The 20,268-nt window shown below is 36.7% G+C and overlaps 1 protein-coding gene across 6 annotated transcripts in view; it reads right to left on the reverse strand.

Moving 5' to 3' along the window:
- Positions 1–2,235: 2,235 nt before the first annotated feature.
- LOC134746110 (uncharacterized) overlaps positions 2,236–20,268 on the reverse strand; it is an 89,834-nt gene continuing 71,801 nt past the window's right edge. For all 6 annotated transcript variants that reach the window (XM_063680366.1, XM_063680368.1, XM_063680365.1 and 3 more), the window contains 2 exons: positions 4,473–4,714; positions 2,236–3,979 (listed from right to left, as the gene is read on the reverse strand). In XM_063680366.1, coding sequence (XP_063536436.1) covers positions 3,689–3,979; positions 4,473–4,714 — 533 coding nt within the window. In that variant the 3' untranslated portion in view covers positions 2,236–3,688. The remainder of the gene's footprint in view (positions 3,980–4,472; positions 4,715–20,268) is intronic.

The following is a 20,268-nucleotide window of genomic DNA, read 5'->3' on the forward strand; positions in this document are numbered from 1 at the left end:
GCGGAGTCTTAGTGATAGGGTCCCGTTTTTACCCTTTGGGTACGGAACCCTAAAAATGGTCACTTTTTTCATTTGTAGTCTGCCTCTTTCGCACTCATGGTATGTTCATATACGTAATGGCTTCTCTTTTGCACACTTCAGCTATTCTTTAAGCGTCATCGTAGTTAATTGCACCATTTTTTTATTTGCCGCCTTCGTGTACTGACGGAAATGTGTGTTCAACTTATATAGAATATTATGTGTCTGTAATATTTAAAATTTGGCAATTATATAGCTCTCATTACGTGCACAAATAAATCATTTATCTATCTATCTATCTATCTATCAACCAAATAATTAAACATGCCAAAATAAAGATATACTTATTTAGGTAAACTTGTTTTTACATTAAGTAAGTACGTAGGTAATAAGAACTCTGAAAGGCCGATTCACATCGTGCCGACATCATAGTCACCCTAATGAGTTTGATAATGTTTTCTTGTATTTTTATCGTAAACTTTAATAGTTGAGGCTTACCTGTAAAAAGATATACCACAATCAACAAAACTTTCACTTCTGCAACCTTTCACACAACATCTTTTACCCATTTTATACTTTATTTCGCAAATAAATCTTGAGCGCCGCCATTCATGTATTTTGAAAATTTCTTTGTCAAGTTGGGGATACCAATTAATATTCAAAGTTACTACAATGTCTACTATATTAAAATTAATGTATTTTTTGTTGTGCACATGCTTGGTTAAATCAGTTAATAATATTGACATTATAACTATTTACAAATTACGTAAAAGATATCAGAACCGCACTCTGAATATAGCACTTAAATAATATAAGAAGGTATTTAATTTTAGTAGTTATTGATATGAATACTACCAAAATGGTATTTTTTTAACATTGGCAACATGTGCGAGTGGGACACCGCGACCCACTTTTGCTATCTCATGTGGACCGTTTTCTCTAGTCTGGTACGAACACCTTTCTGGCTCGGTGATAAGGTTCAATTTAGTATGGCAAAAAAGTGACAGCTCGCTCCTGTTTAGGGTATAACTTCATGATAACCCTTCACTCATGAATCTAGTACATAGACCTAGCATTACATAGATCAGCTATACGCGTGCGCCCGTGAGGGACAAAACATACGCAATGCGACAATATTTGTCAATATTGTGTCGAGAAGATTTGTAGCCCACCATAAGCCATACCAAAGAGGATATAATAAGATAGAGCGGTACTGTCATTGTAAATTTTGTAACCACTGTAAATTCACTACCATCTATCGACATACTTTAATACTAAAAATTAAGATTTATAAAAATACGTTAATATGGATAAATGATTTTGTTATTTGTATTAATTATTTTCATATGATTTTGACCCATGTTCTTTCACTGATATGCGTTAAAATTATAAATAACCGTCAACGCCCTCTATACGAGAGTAGGCCAAAATTAGTGGCGCCATCTAAACGAGAATCAAATTTTCGTGATTTTCGAGGCACGTTTTTTCCTTAGACTGTATCCATCTATTACGGAGTTATATCTATCTTTGACCATACTATGTGAGACTGTGACAAGGACAAACAATAACAGCGCTTTCTCTGCTACTCCTACTGAAAGATACATAAGACTATCCCGTTCCATCATTTCCCCCCGCCCCTCATGACCGATCCAGTTATACTAGATTCATGATCTAGTAGGGGGTAGCACCTGCTTACGCTTTCGATTCAGGTTACGAGATGGCAGACCCTGGAACACGCACGGTCTCTGTCTCTATTTACCCGTTGTATATACCACATATAGGTATAGGTTACTTTTAAGGACGTTTGTGCCATCTAGCGTAAAACTTGTAGTGTCCGACCGAAATCGGTTTTTTTGCCGAGACCGAAACTGGTCGAACACTAACGAAAATACAGTATTGGTTGAAACTGAACCTTCGGCCGAAACATGATTTTTATGCCGAAACCGAAACTTCGGCCGGACACCGATCGGTCGGGAATATATCGATCAACTAATTTAGCCAAGTAATTTAGGTATAATGTAGTAGAATATTTTAGTTGTTTACCACTTACTGCTACCAACTGCTACCTAATATGATTTGTCATAAATCGATATTTAATCAGCCTCACTACATCCAATTCGTAGGCAGGCGTGGCGTGGAGCGTACTGTCGTAGACTTTAATTTTCTATGTGCCTATGAACAGGTTACGTGTTTATTCGATAAGAAATAAAACAATCGTTAAAGTAACGACATTTATTTTGTATGTACACTCAACTTCACAAACTTTGTACAATGTACAAATAATAAATGCACAACTTCAGTATCGTAAAACATCAACGACTCGCAGGCACACGCAATAATGAATACAATTTCAAGGTAGGTTAACATAAGCGCACATAAACGTTAGATATTGGTCCCATTTTTAATTCATGATATATACAATCGTCATTTCAAAGACAACTGGTTAACCTAACCATTACCTACTCATTATCTTGAATAAGTTATTGATTGACTAAGTAGGTACCTAGGCCAGAAGGCAGTGTCAAATTCCAGTTAGTTTCTAGGTATTTGTTGATAACTCCAAATCAACTGCAGTTAAACATGTCAGTTACAAGTAGATGGCGCAAGTCCAACTGAAAACCCACGGTGTGGGTGCCAATGATTGCAGTGAATACCTATTTTTAAACTGCCTGATAACCTCTATTCTGTATTAAGTATAGGAACAGCTACCTACTAGTAAATACATTTCATATAAACTTTATTACATCTAGACCAAATCCTTTTTGCTATGCAGAATAGAATATAATGGTCCTTCAAGTTGTGCAATCAAAATGTGTACAAATTACAAAAACACATTAAACTTCAACTCGTGTCAAAAACACAGTTCTGCTAATTTAAAGGACTAGATCGAGAAGATGGACATTGAAATATTATTTAATATCACTAATTCATTCCAACTATACTCACTTCAAACATAGTTGCAACCGGACTTTATATTCTTCATATCAACTAGGCAGTATCGCTATTTAGAAATACGAAATACAGTCGAAAGGAAAAATAACAAAAGCTATAGCTTTGGCTAGGTTAGCGTTGGAAAAATAGGTAGGCTAAGAAAAAAGACAAGTGTCCAATTAGAACTTCTGTTCCGAAGAGATATCTTGAAAGCTAAGCTAGTAAGTCGGTATTCACTTTTGCCTTCGTCTTCCTCGTGTGCTATCGAACACTGCGTCAGTTCATCTACTTGGGGCTTCACACCCGGGCAGCCTGCTGCTTGTCCTGTCCCAGCTCAACTGAGACACTCCTACACCCACATTATCTCATGACTATTGATTTTATACAATTTTAACTCAACTTCATTAAGTTGCAAAGAAAATATCATAGTAATAACAATTGGAAGAGGTTCATAACTTATCCTAAGATACTTTCAACAAAAACTTCTTTACAAAAAATATTATGTACAGTAATTATAACATTAAGTATTTAATAATTACATTCTTAATATCACATAAGTACGCATCGCTAAGCTCGACAATCTAACAAACGATTATTTCATGCGCGGATATGTACGTACATTAAATAATACCGTAACATTGCCGGGGCTTTAAAATCGACTCGAGTCGAGTCCTAAGCCTAAAGTTCCATCACATGAAACAGCAGTCGATTAAAAGTAACAGTAGCACATGGGCGCGGTTCATCTGATGGCGTGGGTCGGTCTGTAGGGGGGAGGGGGGGTTTTGGGGATCTGCGTGCGGTGCACGGGGGCGAGCTCGTCGGGCTGGCCGGGGATGACGGAGGGCGCGTCCACGGGCGGCAGCGGCGTGTGCACGTGCGCACTGCTGGTGGCGGGCAGCAGGCGCGCGGGGTTCAGCTTGATGGCGTCGTCGTACGTCGGCGGCGCGCCTGCCACCGTGTCGTAGTCCGGCGGCTTCTGCTGCATCGTCTCCTCGTCCGGCATCGATATCACGTGGATAGGGTCGTCGATCTGTAACCAAACAAATAATTTTAAGTGGTAGGCAGAAAAACTGAATGAATGTCAAGGTACCTACAACAACATTAAAGCGCGACAATCAGAGCGAGGAAAAATCAACGTGTTGAATGGTAGATTATTATCATCTCCAGCGTGAACCGGATGACCCGAATTTGTTTAGCATGTGATTATACGTACCTATTGGAGCCATAAGTTTACAAATAAGTATATTTTTGAACAGTTAAAAAGTTTGAGCGAAAAATAAGTCTTGCACGTTGCAAGTTTTAACCATTCAAATAATAAGGTATTGAACAGTTAGACACCACTGTTTTAAACCGTCATAATCATATACAGAAATACATAAAATACATTTATTTTTATTTATTTAAGTTATTACAACAACAATATCTAACTAATTTACAAAGTATCGTTAAACCCATACATAGGGTTTGTCTCGATACTGCAAATTGGGACAGTATTCCATTATTTGAGTACTGTTGGTACTGACCTGATGTGTGTCAGGCGAGGAGCGCTCGTTGTGCGGCTGCCTCGCGGGCGACTGCAGCCAGCAGCACATGGCGGCGCAGATGAGCAGCGCGCCGGCCACGATGCAAGCCACGCCGACGTAGCGCACCGGCTCGGCGTAATCCTCTGCCAGTCCTAGCCAGTTAATCAGCGCTCCGGCGCATAGCAGCACCATGCCGTACCGGTACGGCCGCTGCGACTGTCTGCCCTCGTCGAGAGACATGCCTGGAAACAAACAAAGGCTTGTTCATTCACTTATATCGTTAGAACGATTCGATTCGTACCTCCAAAGAGCCACGTGTGGCTAGAGACCGCGGTTTGCCGACTTGATAGTGAGGATTATCCTTTCGACCACAAGGTATTTACGCACAATAACGGTATTCAAAGTATTTTTATAGGTATAAATACTTGTTTGGGTCGTATTTATCTGATTTGCACTATAGTTGGAAATGAGTTGACGGTGGAAAACAAATCAATATATGCAATATTATCGTAAACACATTTAGTTAAATAATTAAACTCTAACAATCCAGCATAATGTGAAATGGCTGGCGCCATTTTTCAATTCGCCAACAAACTGTTATACAGTTTGGCGAAATTTTTGTTACTATTAATGTATGTTTTCTATATGTACCAATAAATAAATAAAAACATATATACCTAAATAATATAAATCCTGCAGTGTGTCGCAGCCAGTAAATGTTGGAAATTAAATGTTTTATGTTGCCACTTCATCACGATTCCATTATAATATTTTACGACGGAAATGATCAGTCATTGTGGTTTACGTACGTTACATTAAACTAATGTTAAATGCAGGTAGGTACCTTTACGTCTATTAGTTCTATTACATAGGTATTATATGACAGTAAGTGCCTAAAGTGTGGCGTAGAACTATCTACTACTACTACCATCATCTTCCTAGTTCCATTCCTCCGCCAGGATAGTCCATCCGTAATTTTTAACCAGGGGATTGCAAAATAATCTACAACAAGTAAGGTTTTGGTCATACAATGCATTGTAAAACCGGCCAAGCGAGTCTCTGACCAAGACCACTTTGAGTGAAAGATTTGGTATATTTGTTTATCAAAAAAGCGAAATAATCACGTTTCTACATAGTACCTAACTACCTATAAGCTACGACTTTTTTTTTATTAGGTACTCGTATCTTTGCCACTGTAAAAGTTTAAAATGTCTATTTATTTGTCGTTAATGAAAATAGATAACATACACCGCTGAAACTGATTTTCACTATATTAATACGTACAGCGGAGGCTTAGTGGCTACCTATTAGAGTTCCGGGTAGCACTATTCGGATACTTCCATAGCAAACGAAGCACTTAACTTATGGAATTGTTGAGTGACTATCGTATTTCAGAATTTCTAAATTATTTTATTTTATTTTATTTTTTTATTTCCACACATACAATTATCATTACGGGATGAACCCAATGCGATAATTTAGCAAAAAATTAAATGTATAAACATACAACCAACATGGATCAAAATTCTCTCAACAAACTCGATCGACTGGTAAACAACGGAATACGGTTCATTTTTTGGAATTCGAAAGTTTGATCATATATCCAGCTACCGCCGCCAGCTCAAGTGGCTCCCCATACGTCAGCGCCGATCCTTTCGAATACTCTCCTCACTCTTCTCTATCCTATTTGAGCCCATCACTCCAGAATATCTCAAATGTAACTCCAGCTTTATTACCCCGCGCCCAAGCTGCGAGCTGCGCGCTGCCCGTTCTCTTAAACTCTCTGTTCTCCTTCACCATACCGGTTTTCTCACGTCTTCTTTCGCTGTTCAAGCAATCCGTCTTTGGAATTCGCTCCCTCTAACGATTAGACAAGCCCCAAACAAGCTGACTTTCAAACGAATGCTCTACAAGCACCTGCTAGATACTGTCTAGTGGGACCCTCCCCCCCCCCTCACCCCTACCCCGCACATGCAAATATATATTTATGTATATTATATGATAAATTTGTATATGTATTTATATTGTTTATTTATGTAGTTTATAAAGGTATTATAGTATATTTACATATTACTAGTTTGTATATTGGCGTTAGTATTAGAATTTATATTTAGAAAAAAAAATTTTCGCATCGCACTGCACCCACCTTAACAATTTCTGTTTGGCCCAGTGGTTGACTGGTAGAGAATGCCTCAAGGCATTAAGTCCGCCTTTTGTACTTGTTCTTGTGCAATAAAGTTTAAAATAAATAAAATAAATAAATGTATAAACATACAAAATACAAGTACCTATATCTAACAAATCATTATTTTTTTTCCTACATAACTACCTATTCAATATAACAAAGAGTTAATAATGCTACTTTTGTGAATTCACTTATCGAACATGAGAATAGGTCTATATGCGTGGCTATGAGGTTATATACTCAATGTTTGTTGAATACCTAACCCACTTTTACTGAAACTAAATACATTTGTAGATGTAGACAAATTGCTCGTTTAACTTTAGCACCAGCTCGTCAGAACATGGAAAGTGTTCATATTAAGCTCAGTAGGGCAGCGAATCTAACGGGATTCGGAAACTGGTAGATTCAAATCGAAAGCTGGGAAGTTCGCAGTTACATGAAATAAAATGTAAATATCAAATAGGTAAACCCATTAGTGATTTAGTGAGTTCGCACACTGTCATTGGCGATTGGCGGAATGCGGGAGTTCGTTTCGAATTCAATCAGAATGTCGTTAGGTGAAGTGGGGTTCTGTAAGTGTTAACTTGTTGAGGAAAAATGTAAGATGTTAAGCGGCGGGTCGACGAGGCCGGGACGAAGACAATGGTCTCGAGAGATGTGGGTCAAGTTCGGCCGAGCCACGGGCGGTCACGCGCCGCGGACACCACATAAATACCCACATTAGTGTGTCAACATCCGACTACCGTGCGCCTGTATACCACGCCGCGGGAAAGTGAAAGCTTTCCTTTGATTCGTTCCGGTAATGACCCTATCATTTGTTACGCCCCACAAATGATAGGGTCATTCATGGTTCGTAATCTATTGAATTTTCCGGACCATCTTTTGCCGTCAAATCTACCTGGACCAGGACACTTTATGATTGAAAGGCAAGGACTTCTTTGTCTAAAAAGTTGTATCGATATATAACATTGCATAACTTACAAACCGAGGCTCCTCCTATGTTGGATTGGGAAGTAATTCCTGGATACAAATATGGCCAAGGCATTCTTCGTGGTTCAATTCAAAAGGTTTATTTTGGGTTATAAATTAATTAACCGCCAACTTTCACATATGGCATGTACTATACGTTACTCAATCGCGAACACACTGAGCAAATATATTTATGAGATCTTATCTGCAACAGAGCACCTAGCCTGATTGTTAACCGATAAAGAGCGGATATATTATCTCCGAAACCACAATCTTGCCCCTGCATGTAAATAAATAGGCGTACCTATGCATTTCTTGGAATTACCTTTCAGGAAAACAACCATTTAGCATAATCGTGATAAAAAATTTGGTACGAACAAAAAAATAATATTACTTGTTAGTAACAATAATATAAGTAGCACGATTGTTTTTTTTTCTGAAAAAAATGTACAAGAAAATCCGTGCTAGTACAAACTTCGTTACATATTAGAGGTTACGAATAGATATAGTTAGGTATCTACATATTTATCACCGGATTAAAAGTAGGTACACTGGCATAGGCAGCTGCGGTCTGGTAGGCGACACTTCTAAGCCTCCACCCACGCAGCGCAGGGCTTCGCAGGCGCCAACTCCCGTAACACGATAAGTCATATTAGTTAACCAGATTAACTTCAACTAGGAAGCTAGGTGCTAGCACATTATACAGCCGTTACATACTAGCAAGCCCTTCGTGTATTCGGCGGATGTAACTTTCGTAAGCCTTTCGTAATCACAATGGTAGATATATCATCACTACATAGTATAAAAGCCTAAGCCGCTTCCTGCTGCTATGTATGCTTAGATCTTTAAAACTACGCAACGGATTCTGATGCAGATTTTTTAATAGATAGTGATTCAAGAGGAAGGTTTATATGCACTAGCATAATACATCAGCATTGCACCCGTGCGAAGCCGGGGCGGGTCGCTAGTTTTAAATAAGTAGTAGGTTAGGTAGTTAGGTACTTCCTGGAATTTGCAAGTCGTTTTTTTGGGAGCTTCATTTGTTTATTAGCTTTGTGTTATGGATTCATTTTAAGCTAGCTAATTGGAGCTTGCAGATTCATAGAAGTATAACGTAACTGGTAGAAGGGTGATATTTCTTTTTTACAATATTCGCTTTGCAAGTTATGTTCCATTTTTTTTCTTTTCTACTAACAATAGATAAGTAAGAGATGAGCGCGGCGCGCCAACAAACTGGTTACTCCAGTTTGGCGCATTTATAGTATATATATAACTGTGTAATTATTTTATATGAATAAATGAATTAATAATAATAATAATATTTGCTTATTCCTCTCTCTGCGGCCCTGACCACCGGCAGCTTGGGCCCTGCCCCGCTGCTGGCGGCACCCTAGGTTAGGTTTGTTATAATGTGTCTATATGTATTTTGTATTGTTTTGTAAGTGTTTTTATATTGTACTTTTATATACATATTATAAAAAACCTAACGTAAGAATAAAGACAAATAAAGAGAATAATAATAATATTATTTATTACATATTTTTAGTACATACGGTGTTAATAGGTACGTTAATTGCACTGGTTAAATATCAAAGCATTCGAGCATGAAAGAATGTGCACGACAGTTAAATATTTTCACATGCACACTGATAATGATAACGGTAAAATTATGACTTAGGTAGCTACCTCCTAGTGGAACAAGTAAGCAAGTATTGTTTTTGACGTTTATTAGGTGTTGCTGATGAGAAAATAAGTACCAACAAAAAATGAAAATTCTGCCCGCTAACTTATAAAAAAATAACAATTTATACTATCATAATCATGTAAATGGTTTTATTATATTATTATTATAATCATAATCATGTAAATGGTTTTATTAAAAAAATATATCTAGAACCATTAATTTTATTTAGATTTAGCGCAGAACAAGCGTATTTTTTAATAAAACTGAATAAAAAACGTCACTAACGCCCACTTGCACCATTTCACTTTCAACCGGTTAAACCTGGAGTTACCATGGTTACCAGTACAATTTGACACTGAGTTAACGGTTTAACCGCTTAACCCCGGGTTAGTGGGTTGGTGCAAGTGGGCCTAAGAGGTATTATATATTATATCAATACCATTATTGATTAGGTACTCGTAGTTATGTTAATAAAATGCATCAAAATCAATCGCTTTTATCTAATCGAACAGAGGACTCCTACTTATAAAATATCTAATAATAAACACCTAATTCTATTTCTAGATGTTTGCAGTGATAATTTGTGAGTGTAAGTCTGAAAGCATCAAAGATTTTTAGTATAAGTAGATTTAGACTAAGATAAGTCTTCAACGATTTTGACAGCACACGCAGTGCAAGTGTTATTTATACGTCATAATTTCATAGAAGTTTGACTATCAAAATCGTTGCTGACTACTTGTCTTGGTCTGACTCCACCCACTCAATGTGTTATTGCATAATTACTAAGAGGCAGAGGGCCTGCCGCGAAAATTACGTTATATGCTTTTCTAACACTTGCATATCAGAGCGATATAGGCAGATATCGAAATTTAGATTTTCACATTAATATTTGTATTAAGTACTAAGTTTTTTTCGAAATCTTGTAAAACGGTTTTCAATCAATTAAAATCACGTTATCAAACACGAGTGAAATACTGGAACAGAATCAGAAGCGGGCTTATTATGCAAAGGGGTTCCCACCAGATTACAAATAGCTCATCAATTAGCATAGCTTAGCCATTGAAAGGAGCTAGACGACATAAGTGGTACCTACTAGTGGTACTATATATATAAAGTACGTACATACATATAGGAGCAGGTCGTGAAAGCGGTCGTCTTTACGAGCTCTTTTATGACTCGTGAATATCCCTGGGCGGGCAGCGCAGCGGCAATAAGGTGCGGCATTATGCGCTTTGGTTGCACTAGTTCTTATTGGGTCTACTGGGCCTAGAACTCGTCAAAAGTAGAAATACAACAATACAACAATTGTATGTAGGTAGGTAATTGTACCATCGTGCCATTAGTGAATGGACACCAAACCAAAAAACTTTTGTAGGGATGGATTAAACTTTTTTTTTGCAAAATGTTCACGGTGATTTATAAATCTATTGTGATTTATAAATTTTAAAAGAAAAAATGTTTTTAGCGTTTAGTCCAATAGGCGCACTATAAAATGAATACTGTAATTTAGTGTTTCGCAATATCACGCAACAATTTCTTAATTTATATTTTTTGCGGGACTATCGACCGCCCCGTAGAATGCCATATCATGGTCTCCCAAGGTGACGCGGACGGCGATAGGTCCTATTGAACCATTAGAATGTTCCACTCCACTTTTGTCAGTTCGTGTAATCGATTGATAGCCGGCGATTTGTAGCACGATCACAACCGTTCGATTGAACAACATGTTTTTGTCCAACTGCTATATAATCGATAGGTACCAACGAACAAAAAATCAAGCTATTTAAAAAACGAGACTAATCGTTGCTAAATGGATACCTACAAGTATATGGTATTTTCTAGTTAATATTTTTCGCACACAAACAAGACATTTATAAATAACAAATTAGGCAATTTAGCTGTTTATTGTTTTTTTTTTTTATCTTTTACTAACGCAAAAGAGCAAGTTATTAAGTTAGGGACTTAAATAGATTGATACCTATTATGTTAATAAACAAATACTTATACCTTCATAAAAATATAAAATCCAAATGCTATTATTTAAAACGTGCTCAAAACACGTTTCCGCGTTGTAAGTTGGGAAGGTGAGCTCCTAACTTCGCCATAGACATAAGTAATGCGTTTGAATGCGTTTTGCTTTGAATAATCCGGTTTGATGTCACCGCGGCAGCAAATAACTTGAAATAACCCGTATTTAGGAGCATTCGCAGATATTTTAGTCCCGGCACGCGAGGCCATCGCCTCGCACCTCGCACAGGTAGTCAGATCGGTGAGAGCAGAAGTGCTCCTAAAATAGAAGGCAATTAAGAGAAAAAGTAAAATAGAATGGAGGCACTTTCCTGTTCCTTCACATTGCCGCATAAGGAAGGGAATTCCCTTAAAATTGTAAAACAGTAAAACAAGTCATCAAAGCAAAACTATAGATAATTATAGGTAAAAGCGAAGGTTTCTGAGGTTCCATTTCTCTATGTTGTACGAGCAGACAATCTAGGACTTTGTTTGCTCCCGTTTAAAATGACATAAGTATTTTTATGGGTCTTTGGTAAGTAGTTCCAGGCTGCGGTGTTTTAAGCGATCTAATCTTTGCAAAAAATATTAATTTTGTTAACCACAAGCAAACCCAGCACCCACCAATAATGTAAACAAACCAACTAAATACTTATACGTATGTTGTATGTTGATAGGTAAGCTCAAAATAAATCACTACGCTGCTACTTTGCCAAATTTTCGAATTAGTAGTGTATTTTCAATATGCAAAATAAACAGATTTTATGTCATTGGTTCATTAAACTTCACACACTGAAATAGTTTCATGTTCCATTTATTACATATGTAAATACTTTTAAGTATTCGGTACATATTGGCCTGATATGATAATATTAAACAAATAAAAAATTTTAACGTTTGTGTGGAAGACAGGCTTAGTTAGGATTATTTGGCTACCCGGATCGGACATCTGTATTCTGCTTTAAATTATAACAGTTTACCAGAAGTAATTTCTAGTCATTCGAAAAAAAGCACATGCTCCATACCCACGTGACCATCAGTTGAGTGCGCAGTATTTCTTACAGAATATGCAGCAAATTAAATTAAACCATAAAATCCATTAATGGTAGAGCACGGGCCCGCAAACACTACATTACGTATTAAATCTTCCGCATTTTGAACCTGACTGACCAGCTTTCGGCGAGCATTACGTGCGCTGCGCAAACAACCTGCTAGCCTGCAAACTGCATGATCACACATTATCTAGCCTCGGTCAGACTAGCTAGGACTTGAGCAAGAAGACAACGCGAATCCAGGGTACCTAGCCAAGATGCCTATTCAAACGCTATCGTCTCTCTATCGCACTAATATGTAAGAGAGCTCACACTATTGACATCATTTGTCCCTCCCTCTAACTTTTGAACCGGGCGTATAAAAAATATGAAATAAAAAAAAAATTACGAAAATAATTTTGAACATGATCGGTTAACCCATTAATGACTTTTTCCAAAAAACTTTTCCTTAATTATGCGTGGCCTGACACGCACTTGGCCGGTTTTTATTCGATTAACGAGAAAGACACCGCAAGTTCATTAGACGTAGACGTGAAAATTCGCTCTCTTTATACGAATATTGTTGGGAAAATTCTACTCTTATTATTCGTTATTTTGTTATTTAAGATCCTCGGGAAATTCCTTTCCGTGAAAAACAACAATATGTTAATTTAATTACCAATTTTATGAGTGTTCTTTTCGAGAAAGATGTACCTATTTATGTGTGTCTACACTCGAGATAAGCAGAGATAGCAAAGAACCTACACTACACGCTTTTTTGCGTCGTATCTTGGCGTAACTTGACTTTGTAATTGATTTTTCATTGTTAATAAATGCACTCATAATTGCTCTATCCGATTAATCTGCTTTTTATAGCCTTTTTAATTCATTCAGTACTAAGGACGAACGTCATACGGACGTCATAATTAATGCATTTTTACTGACTGCGTAATTACGAGTAGATCATAATTCGGTACGCATACGTTCGGTATTTGCAGATCAATATTTATGCATACGATACATAATTTTTAATAGTAAAATTGTTACTTCCATGTAATTATAAGAATATGTTTTTACACAAAAAAATATAAGTAATTATTATTAATTTGATTTTAGATAATTATAGACAAATGTGTTTTCATTCGTTTAATTACAGGTAAGTATATCAAACTGTTAATTGAGAAATCCACTGGCCTAATTTCGTTGAGGTAATTTACTAGTCAACGCACAAATCAATTTAAAATGGATCTACTTATTGGGCACCATGAGTGCAAGTACGTCTAGCGCATGGCACTCTACCCAGGATGCGGGTTTCCGGGCACTCATTAATTTTTAAATAAAAATATAATAAAGCTACAAACTGGAATAAGAGTAAATGGAGTAATCGTTTCGTTTGCATCGGCATTCAAGTCTGGATCCTTACCTGAAACAAGTAAGTTTTAATGTTGAAATCTAACATAACTGTTTAAATTAGACAATAAAACTATTGTGTCAGTGCGATACGGGTACTAGTTTAGTACAATGGCTGTGGGTGGGTAATTTGTAGAAAAGGTTTGCTACAGGGATTGTTTGGAGTGGATGCCGCACAGGGCACGCTGCCCGCGGGCAGCGGCCGTATCGGCGCAGCGGCGCGTGAGCATCATTGCTCACATCGCTCCAAAACAAAAGACCATGTGATTTATAAGCTACCATCATATTTGAAACTTAATTCCGCCATCACAAGATTGAAATTGCAACCTCTTGAATTCATAATTACGATGCATTTATGTTGTGAAGGTGTGACATGTCAATGCTATCCAGCTGTTCTGGCACTTTTCCAAAAAACTTTATAACACACGATTTGAATTGTATAAAACCAACATAAACAAAATGGTGTGTATGGACATGCATAAATATAATATGTCAGAAAATTTACCTACGAACTTTTGACGTTTAATATTAGTTAAGTTTAAATTAAACCATGTACTTTTGTTGTTTGTCAGGGCAGGTTGTAAAATCACTATTTACTTAAAAGTGTGTAATTATGCTGACACGTATGGCGTTTACCAAAGTTATTAAAGTGAAACTTTTATTCTATCGCCCCAATTTTTTTGGGCGGCGCTAGAACTTAAGTTCATAGTCTTTAAAATAAGCATACGACTTTTTGTTTTCGAACATCACGGATACAATACTTAATTCATTGAGGCTGATATTTGCTTGTAATGTTATACAAACTTTTAAGGATAGACCTTAATATTAACCTTAAATACGGTAGGGCTTCTATCAAATTCAAATAGAATCAGTCAAAATACATTAAGAATAACGGGTACGTAGTATGTACGTTACTAAAATTCAACTTTAATTCGAGTAGTTCATAGTCTTTTGTCATTAATGTCATTAATCCTTATATTTATTTAGAATATTCGATATTGTAACCGAATCAAAATGGAAATCACAAGTATTAAACACGAGAATGACACAAATAGGGAAATTTGCCTCCCAATACTGGAGGCTAAAAGTTTTAGTAGTGCTCAAGGCAACTTAAATTTTGTTCACGACAACCATGTCCGGTGACAATCTGCAAAAAAATAGTGCGATTTGATTCCGCTAAAGGCACGTGGGAGGAACTAGAGCGCATCTACGGAGGTACCTGCTTATACAAGACATAAGAGCTGTTGGTCAAACCAAACTGACAGTAAATAAGTACAAAAAAACTATACTCATCCTTTTCTTTTGGGTGCTAGTACTAGTGTAAGACAAAGATAGTATGCTTCTCTCTTATTACAAAACATTCCTGAAATTTAATACTAACTCACATATTATATACAAATGTCATATCTAATACAAAAAGGAAAGTACACATATAGATATAATACATTTAATCCATGTTTTCATATTGTTTCTAGTTTTTTTTGTTATAATTTGCGTTACATTTAAATTTTATTATAATTAAGTTCTTGTTTAATTATTATTCATCATAATGTATAACTTTACCAACTAAGAGAAGAGCAGTACCTCTTTACTCAGGTAATGATTTACTTAAAAAGAGGTACCAATTATTACTATATTGTAAACTACTGTTGATTGAATAAATAATTTTTAATTTAATTTAATTCTCTCTGTCTATGTTTGTAATGAAACTTTCCTCTGACAAACTATATTCCTGAAATTCTTGAGCTACAAGATGGACCCGAATCATGAATCATTACTCATGGTGTTAATTTTAAATAATTTCTGGAGCAAACTGTGTACGGAGCTACAGAACGTGGCGTGGCGATAGTACCCGAAATTCTGCTAATAATGTGATACCTAATTATTGCAAAGAAAAGAAGCTGCTAGCGCCTGCTCCTATTAGTTACTATCTTTGTGTACCAAATTTAAAACAATAAAAATACTTACTTGATAATATAATCATTTCATACATTCATATATCTGACGAAACATTTATATTATTTATAATTTAATAATAAAATGACAATTAAAAATTACAACTACAAATTACAACCAAAAATTACAACTAAAAATCTAAACTATACTATCCTAGAAACTAACACTAATAATAATAAGTCAAACTTCAGCCGTCCCAAAAATCGTCCCGTGACCCCCCCGATGCAAAGGTGCCCATGACGCTCGCCGCGTTGCCACGCTGAACCGCGATGGACAATCTTTGCATCAGGAAGGACCCAGAGCGAGGATCCAAACCCCTCTCCCGCATGCGTCTCCCCACTTCCCCGAAAAAGCCCTTGGCCTCCGTACACCAGCAGCCCGTAATTTCCACTGCAAGAGGGACAAATAAATAGTTCGCCAGGACCTCATATTTCTCCCGCTTGCGAACTGCAGCCAACTCGGCTGCTGCCCCTGCCGTTCTCACAGTACGGCCAATATGCGACGCCGCGAAAGTGCTGACGCACGTTGCGTCCCACACTAAACATTTCCCCCTCTCCCAGGGAACCAAAGTTAACCCATCCGGTCTCTTCCCGTCAGAGCGACTGAGACCCGGAGGTTCCAAGACGCACGGGACGTTAGCAGATACTAGCGCCCTTCGCACGATATCATTAAGCGCGTGGTGCCGTGGGAACCTCCCCGCACACCGACCACAACTCAACGCGTGATGACCGTTGCTCTCCACCATAGTACCGCAGATGCAAACGTGGGGTTACTTTACTATTATGTTTTGGTTATTTTCATCCCACTCTTTAAAAGGTTTTAACATATGATTTACTAAAATATATAATTTTTCAAAAAAAGCAGTTAAATGCCTACAATCCGAAAAAAAGTTTCACTTGCATCGTGGTTTTCTAAAACCACACATTTTTTTTTTAGCTAGGTAGGTAATTAATGAAAACTGTCATTTCACTAACTATTATAGTAAATACAATTCACGTACTTCAAGGTACGTTGATGCCAACAGAGTTCAAGTTACGCTCCATAACAGCATGAACTATATTTAGGCGAAAGGTGAATCAAAATAAGTTGCTAAGCTCGCTTGGAGTCGCCGACCTTTCGACACGGAAGCTACGTGTCAGTTCTTAACCTTCAGATGTGTAGCCGGAGGCTTGCCGATGCCGGCGATTCGGCGAACAGGGCCGCACGTACTTACCACAGAGCTTAGGATTACATGACGAACGACAAAGCCATATTATGTAATTTAAATCTTGTGCGGCCAATGTCACGCTATGTGTGAAACTAAGTAGGTGTCAAGATAACTACTCATTACAAGATTGTTGAATTAATTTATTTTTGCGGCTCAGCATTCGAGAACTAGGGCTGGGCATGTACTGCTCGGATTAGGATAACAACATGACTGACGGAGCGATATTAATGTCATTTGTTTAAAACTCATCAATACAACACTAACCCCTAATAACACTATAATAACACTAGACCCTACTCATAGTGTTGTGTTCCTGCCGGTGAGTAAGGTTGCCAGAGCCTCAACGAGGGTGCGAAGTGTTAGCGTCGGCAACGCGCATGTAGCTCCTCTGGAGTTGCAGGCGTACATAGGCTACGGAGACTGCTTAACATTAGGCGGGCCGTATGCTTGTTTGCCACCGACGTAGTATAAGATAAGATAAAGATAAGATAAGATAAGATATCTTTATTTCATTATAAAATACATTATAAATTTGCCTTCAATCAAACCTAAAACGCATAACTATAATGATCGTCAGAGATTATGTTCATAGGAATACAATTTTGTATTATTATTATTATAGTACAATTAGTACAATATATAGTATAGTATTATTAGTACAATATTACAATTTTTATTAAGATTATTTCTATACAGTGAAAAATTAAGTTTCGTCAAACACTACTAATATTATATATTGGTCAGCTCAACTACTGTGGTTACATAATATTTTATTGTTTAAAATAATATCAAATTCGGAATAATCATTGGTCATGTACTCTTTAACGCTGTACAATGTGCGAGACAACAGAAGTGTTTTCACTCGTAAACGGAATAAACTTTCGCTTTCTATATTTTTAATATTGTATGGTAACTTATTATAGAGTTCACATCCCATAGGGTCAGGTAAGCGCTTACTCATCTTTAACCTATATCTATAGGTAGTTGGTATAATATCCAGAGATCGTTTTGTTTGGCGCGGATTACACTGTGATCGTACCTTAAATTGTTTGATGTTTTTTCTTACATATAAGATTATTTCCATTATGTATACAGAGATTGAGCTTAAAATACTTAATTTTTTAAAGTGCTGTCTACATGGATCCCGATACTTAGCCCCCACTAGTATTCTTATAGCTTGCTTTTGTAACTTTAAAACTCGCTCATTTTCTATAGATTTTCCCCATAGTAGTATGCCATACGATATAATTGAATGAACATAGGCGTAATAAATTTGTTTTAAGCTATCGTTCGATACTAAGGTTTTGAGTTGCCTCATTGCATAAATACCCTTCGCAATTTTACTGCAGACCAAATCTATGTGGAGATTCCACTTTAATGCAGCATCCAACTGAAATCCAAGAAGCCTAACGTTGTCGACTGTTTGTATTATTCTATTGTCACTTAAGGTGACGTGTAGTGTTGTTGTAGGTTTACGCGGTTGGAATAACATTATGTTAGTTTTTTCTGAATTTAACTGTAAACCATTCGCTTTGAACCAGTTCTCACATGTGTGAATAGTTTTAACTATTTTTACTTGCAATTCTTCGTATGTTTCAGCACTTACTACAATTGATGTGTCATCAGCATACAATATCATTTTTCCGTCTATGTTTAATGTCCATAAATCGTTTACAAAGATAAGAAATAAAGTATTACCCAATGCGGATCCCTGTGGAACACCGATGGATACGTTATGAGCAGATGATCTTTGTCGTATTCCATTAATCTTAACTTCAACCGATTGTTTTCTCTCAGTTAAAAAAGATTTTATCAATTTGCCGATTTGACCCCGTATACCATACACTTCCAACTTTCTGAGAAGCAGTGCATGGTTTACGGTGTCAAAGGCTTTTGACAAATCCAAGAAAATCCCTGCGACTTTTAGTTTATCATCTAAGGCAGTACAGATATGCTTAATAAATTGGTGCGCCGCGGTTGTAGTGGATTGACCTGGTCGATACGCAAACTGAGCATCTGAAAGTGTACCGTTATTTGTAACATGGTTGATGATGGTGCTGGATAATGTTGCTTCAATTAGTTTTGATAAGGTTGGTACAATTGTAATTGGCCTATAGTTTTCCACGTCAGATTTTTCTCCTTTACCTTTATATATAGGGCACATACGGGCTTGTTTAAGAGAATTCGGATAAACTGTTGTTGTCAAGATTTTATTAACAAGGTACGTTATTTCTTCGGATAAAGTGTGCATGATCATATATAAAAAGTTACCTGATATGTCATAGATGTCTTTAGTGTTAGATTTACTTATTTTTGTTTGCGCAAGTTTCATCAGTTCCGTTGGAAGTACAGTATGAATTTCACATTCCGGTTGGTCTGGTATACAGTTTGCTACATAGGCTAATGATTTTTTATGATCAGGAATATTATTTGCAGCAACACGTGCCCCTACTTGACTGAAAAACATATTTATATATTCTGGTACTTCTGTATTTAAGATAGGTTTACCTGTGTTTTTATTTATTAAACGCCATTCCCATTCTTCGATGGTTTTATTAGTTTCCTCTTTTATTACTGCCCAAACCTCTTTATAAAAAAATACAACTAGGAAACAAATCAAATTATTTTTAAGAAATATTTTGATTTGTGTTTTATAAGTAGTCACACTACTATATATAAATTATAAACTTGCTATTTAATTATAAACTCGCGGGTTCGATTCCCGCCTCGGCCTCCGGTGGACTTGGTCACTTTTTCTTTAGTGTATGATATCTATTTCAGTTTATAAAAAAATATAAATCATGTTGTTATATTTAAAAGCTGCAGAAATCTTGAGATAGGTATTCATAATATTCATATTAGGTACCTAGATTAGTTGTTATTTCGGATTTTTGTTGTAGACGAATATTGATAAATGTGTATTGGCTATCCACTGATAACCAGTACAGTAGGTATTTTTAAAACTGTCCAAAATGTATGAAACAATATATCAATACGTTTGAGTCACCCTTTATCCTTCAGCCTCTGGATCACGCTACTTGACATACTTACATAGTATAAAACAAAGTCGCTTTCCGCTGTCTGTCCGTCCGTCTGTCCCTATGTATGCTTAGATCTTTAAAACTACGCAACGGATTTTGATGCGTTTTTTTAATAGAGTGATTCAAGAGGAAGGTTTATACATATGTATAATTTGTAAAGGTTTTGTGTAAATTAGAATCGGTGAGAAGCCGGGGCGGGTCGCTAGTACTATGTAAAACGAATAGTCTGCTTTTGATACTTACCTATATAAACATAAGGGTTGTTATCTACTAAAGTTGCGCTTTTTCGTATTGTTATTCATTCCG

The sequence above is a fragment of the Cydia strobilella genome, chromosome 12 (genome assembly GCF_947568885.1).
Source record: "Cydia strobilella chromosome 12, ilCydStro3.1, whole genome shotgun sequence".
NCBI classification, from domain to species: Eukaryota; Metazoa; Arthropoda; class Insecta; order Lepidoptera; family Tortricidae; genus Cydia; species Cydia strobilella.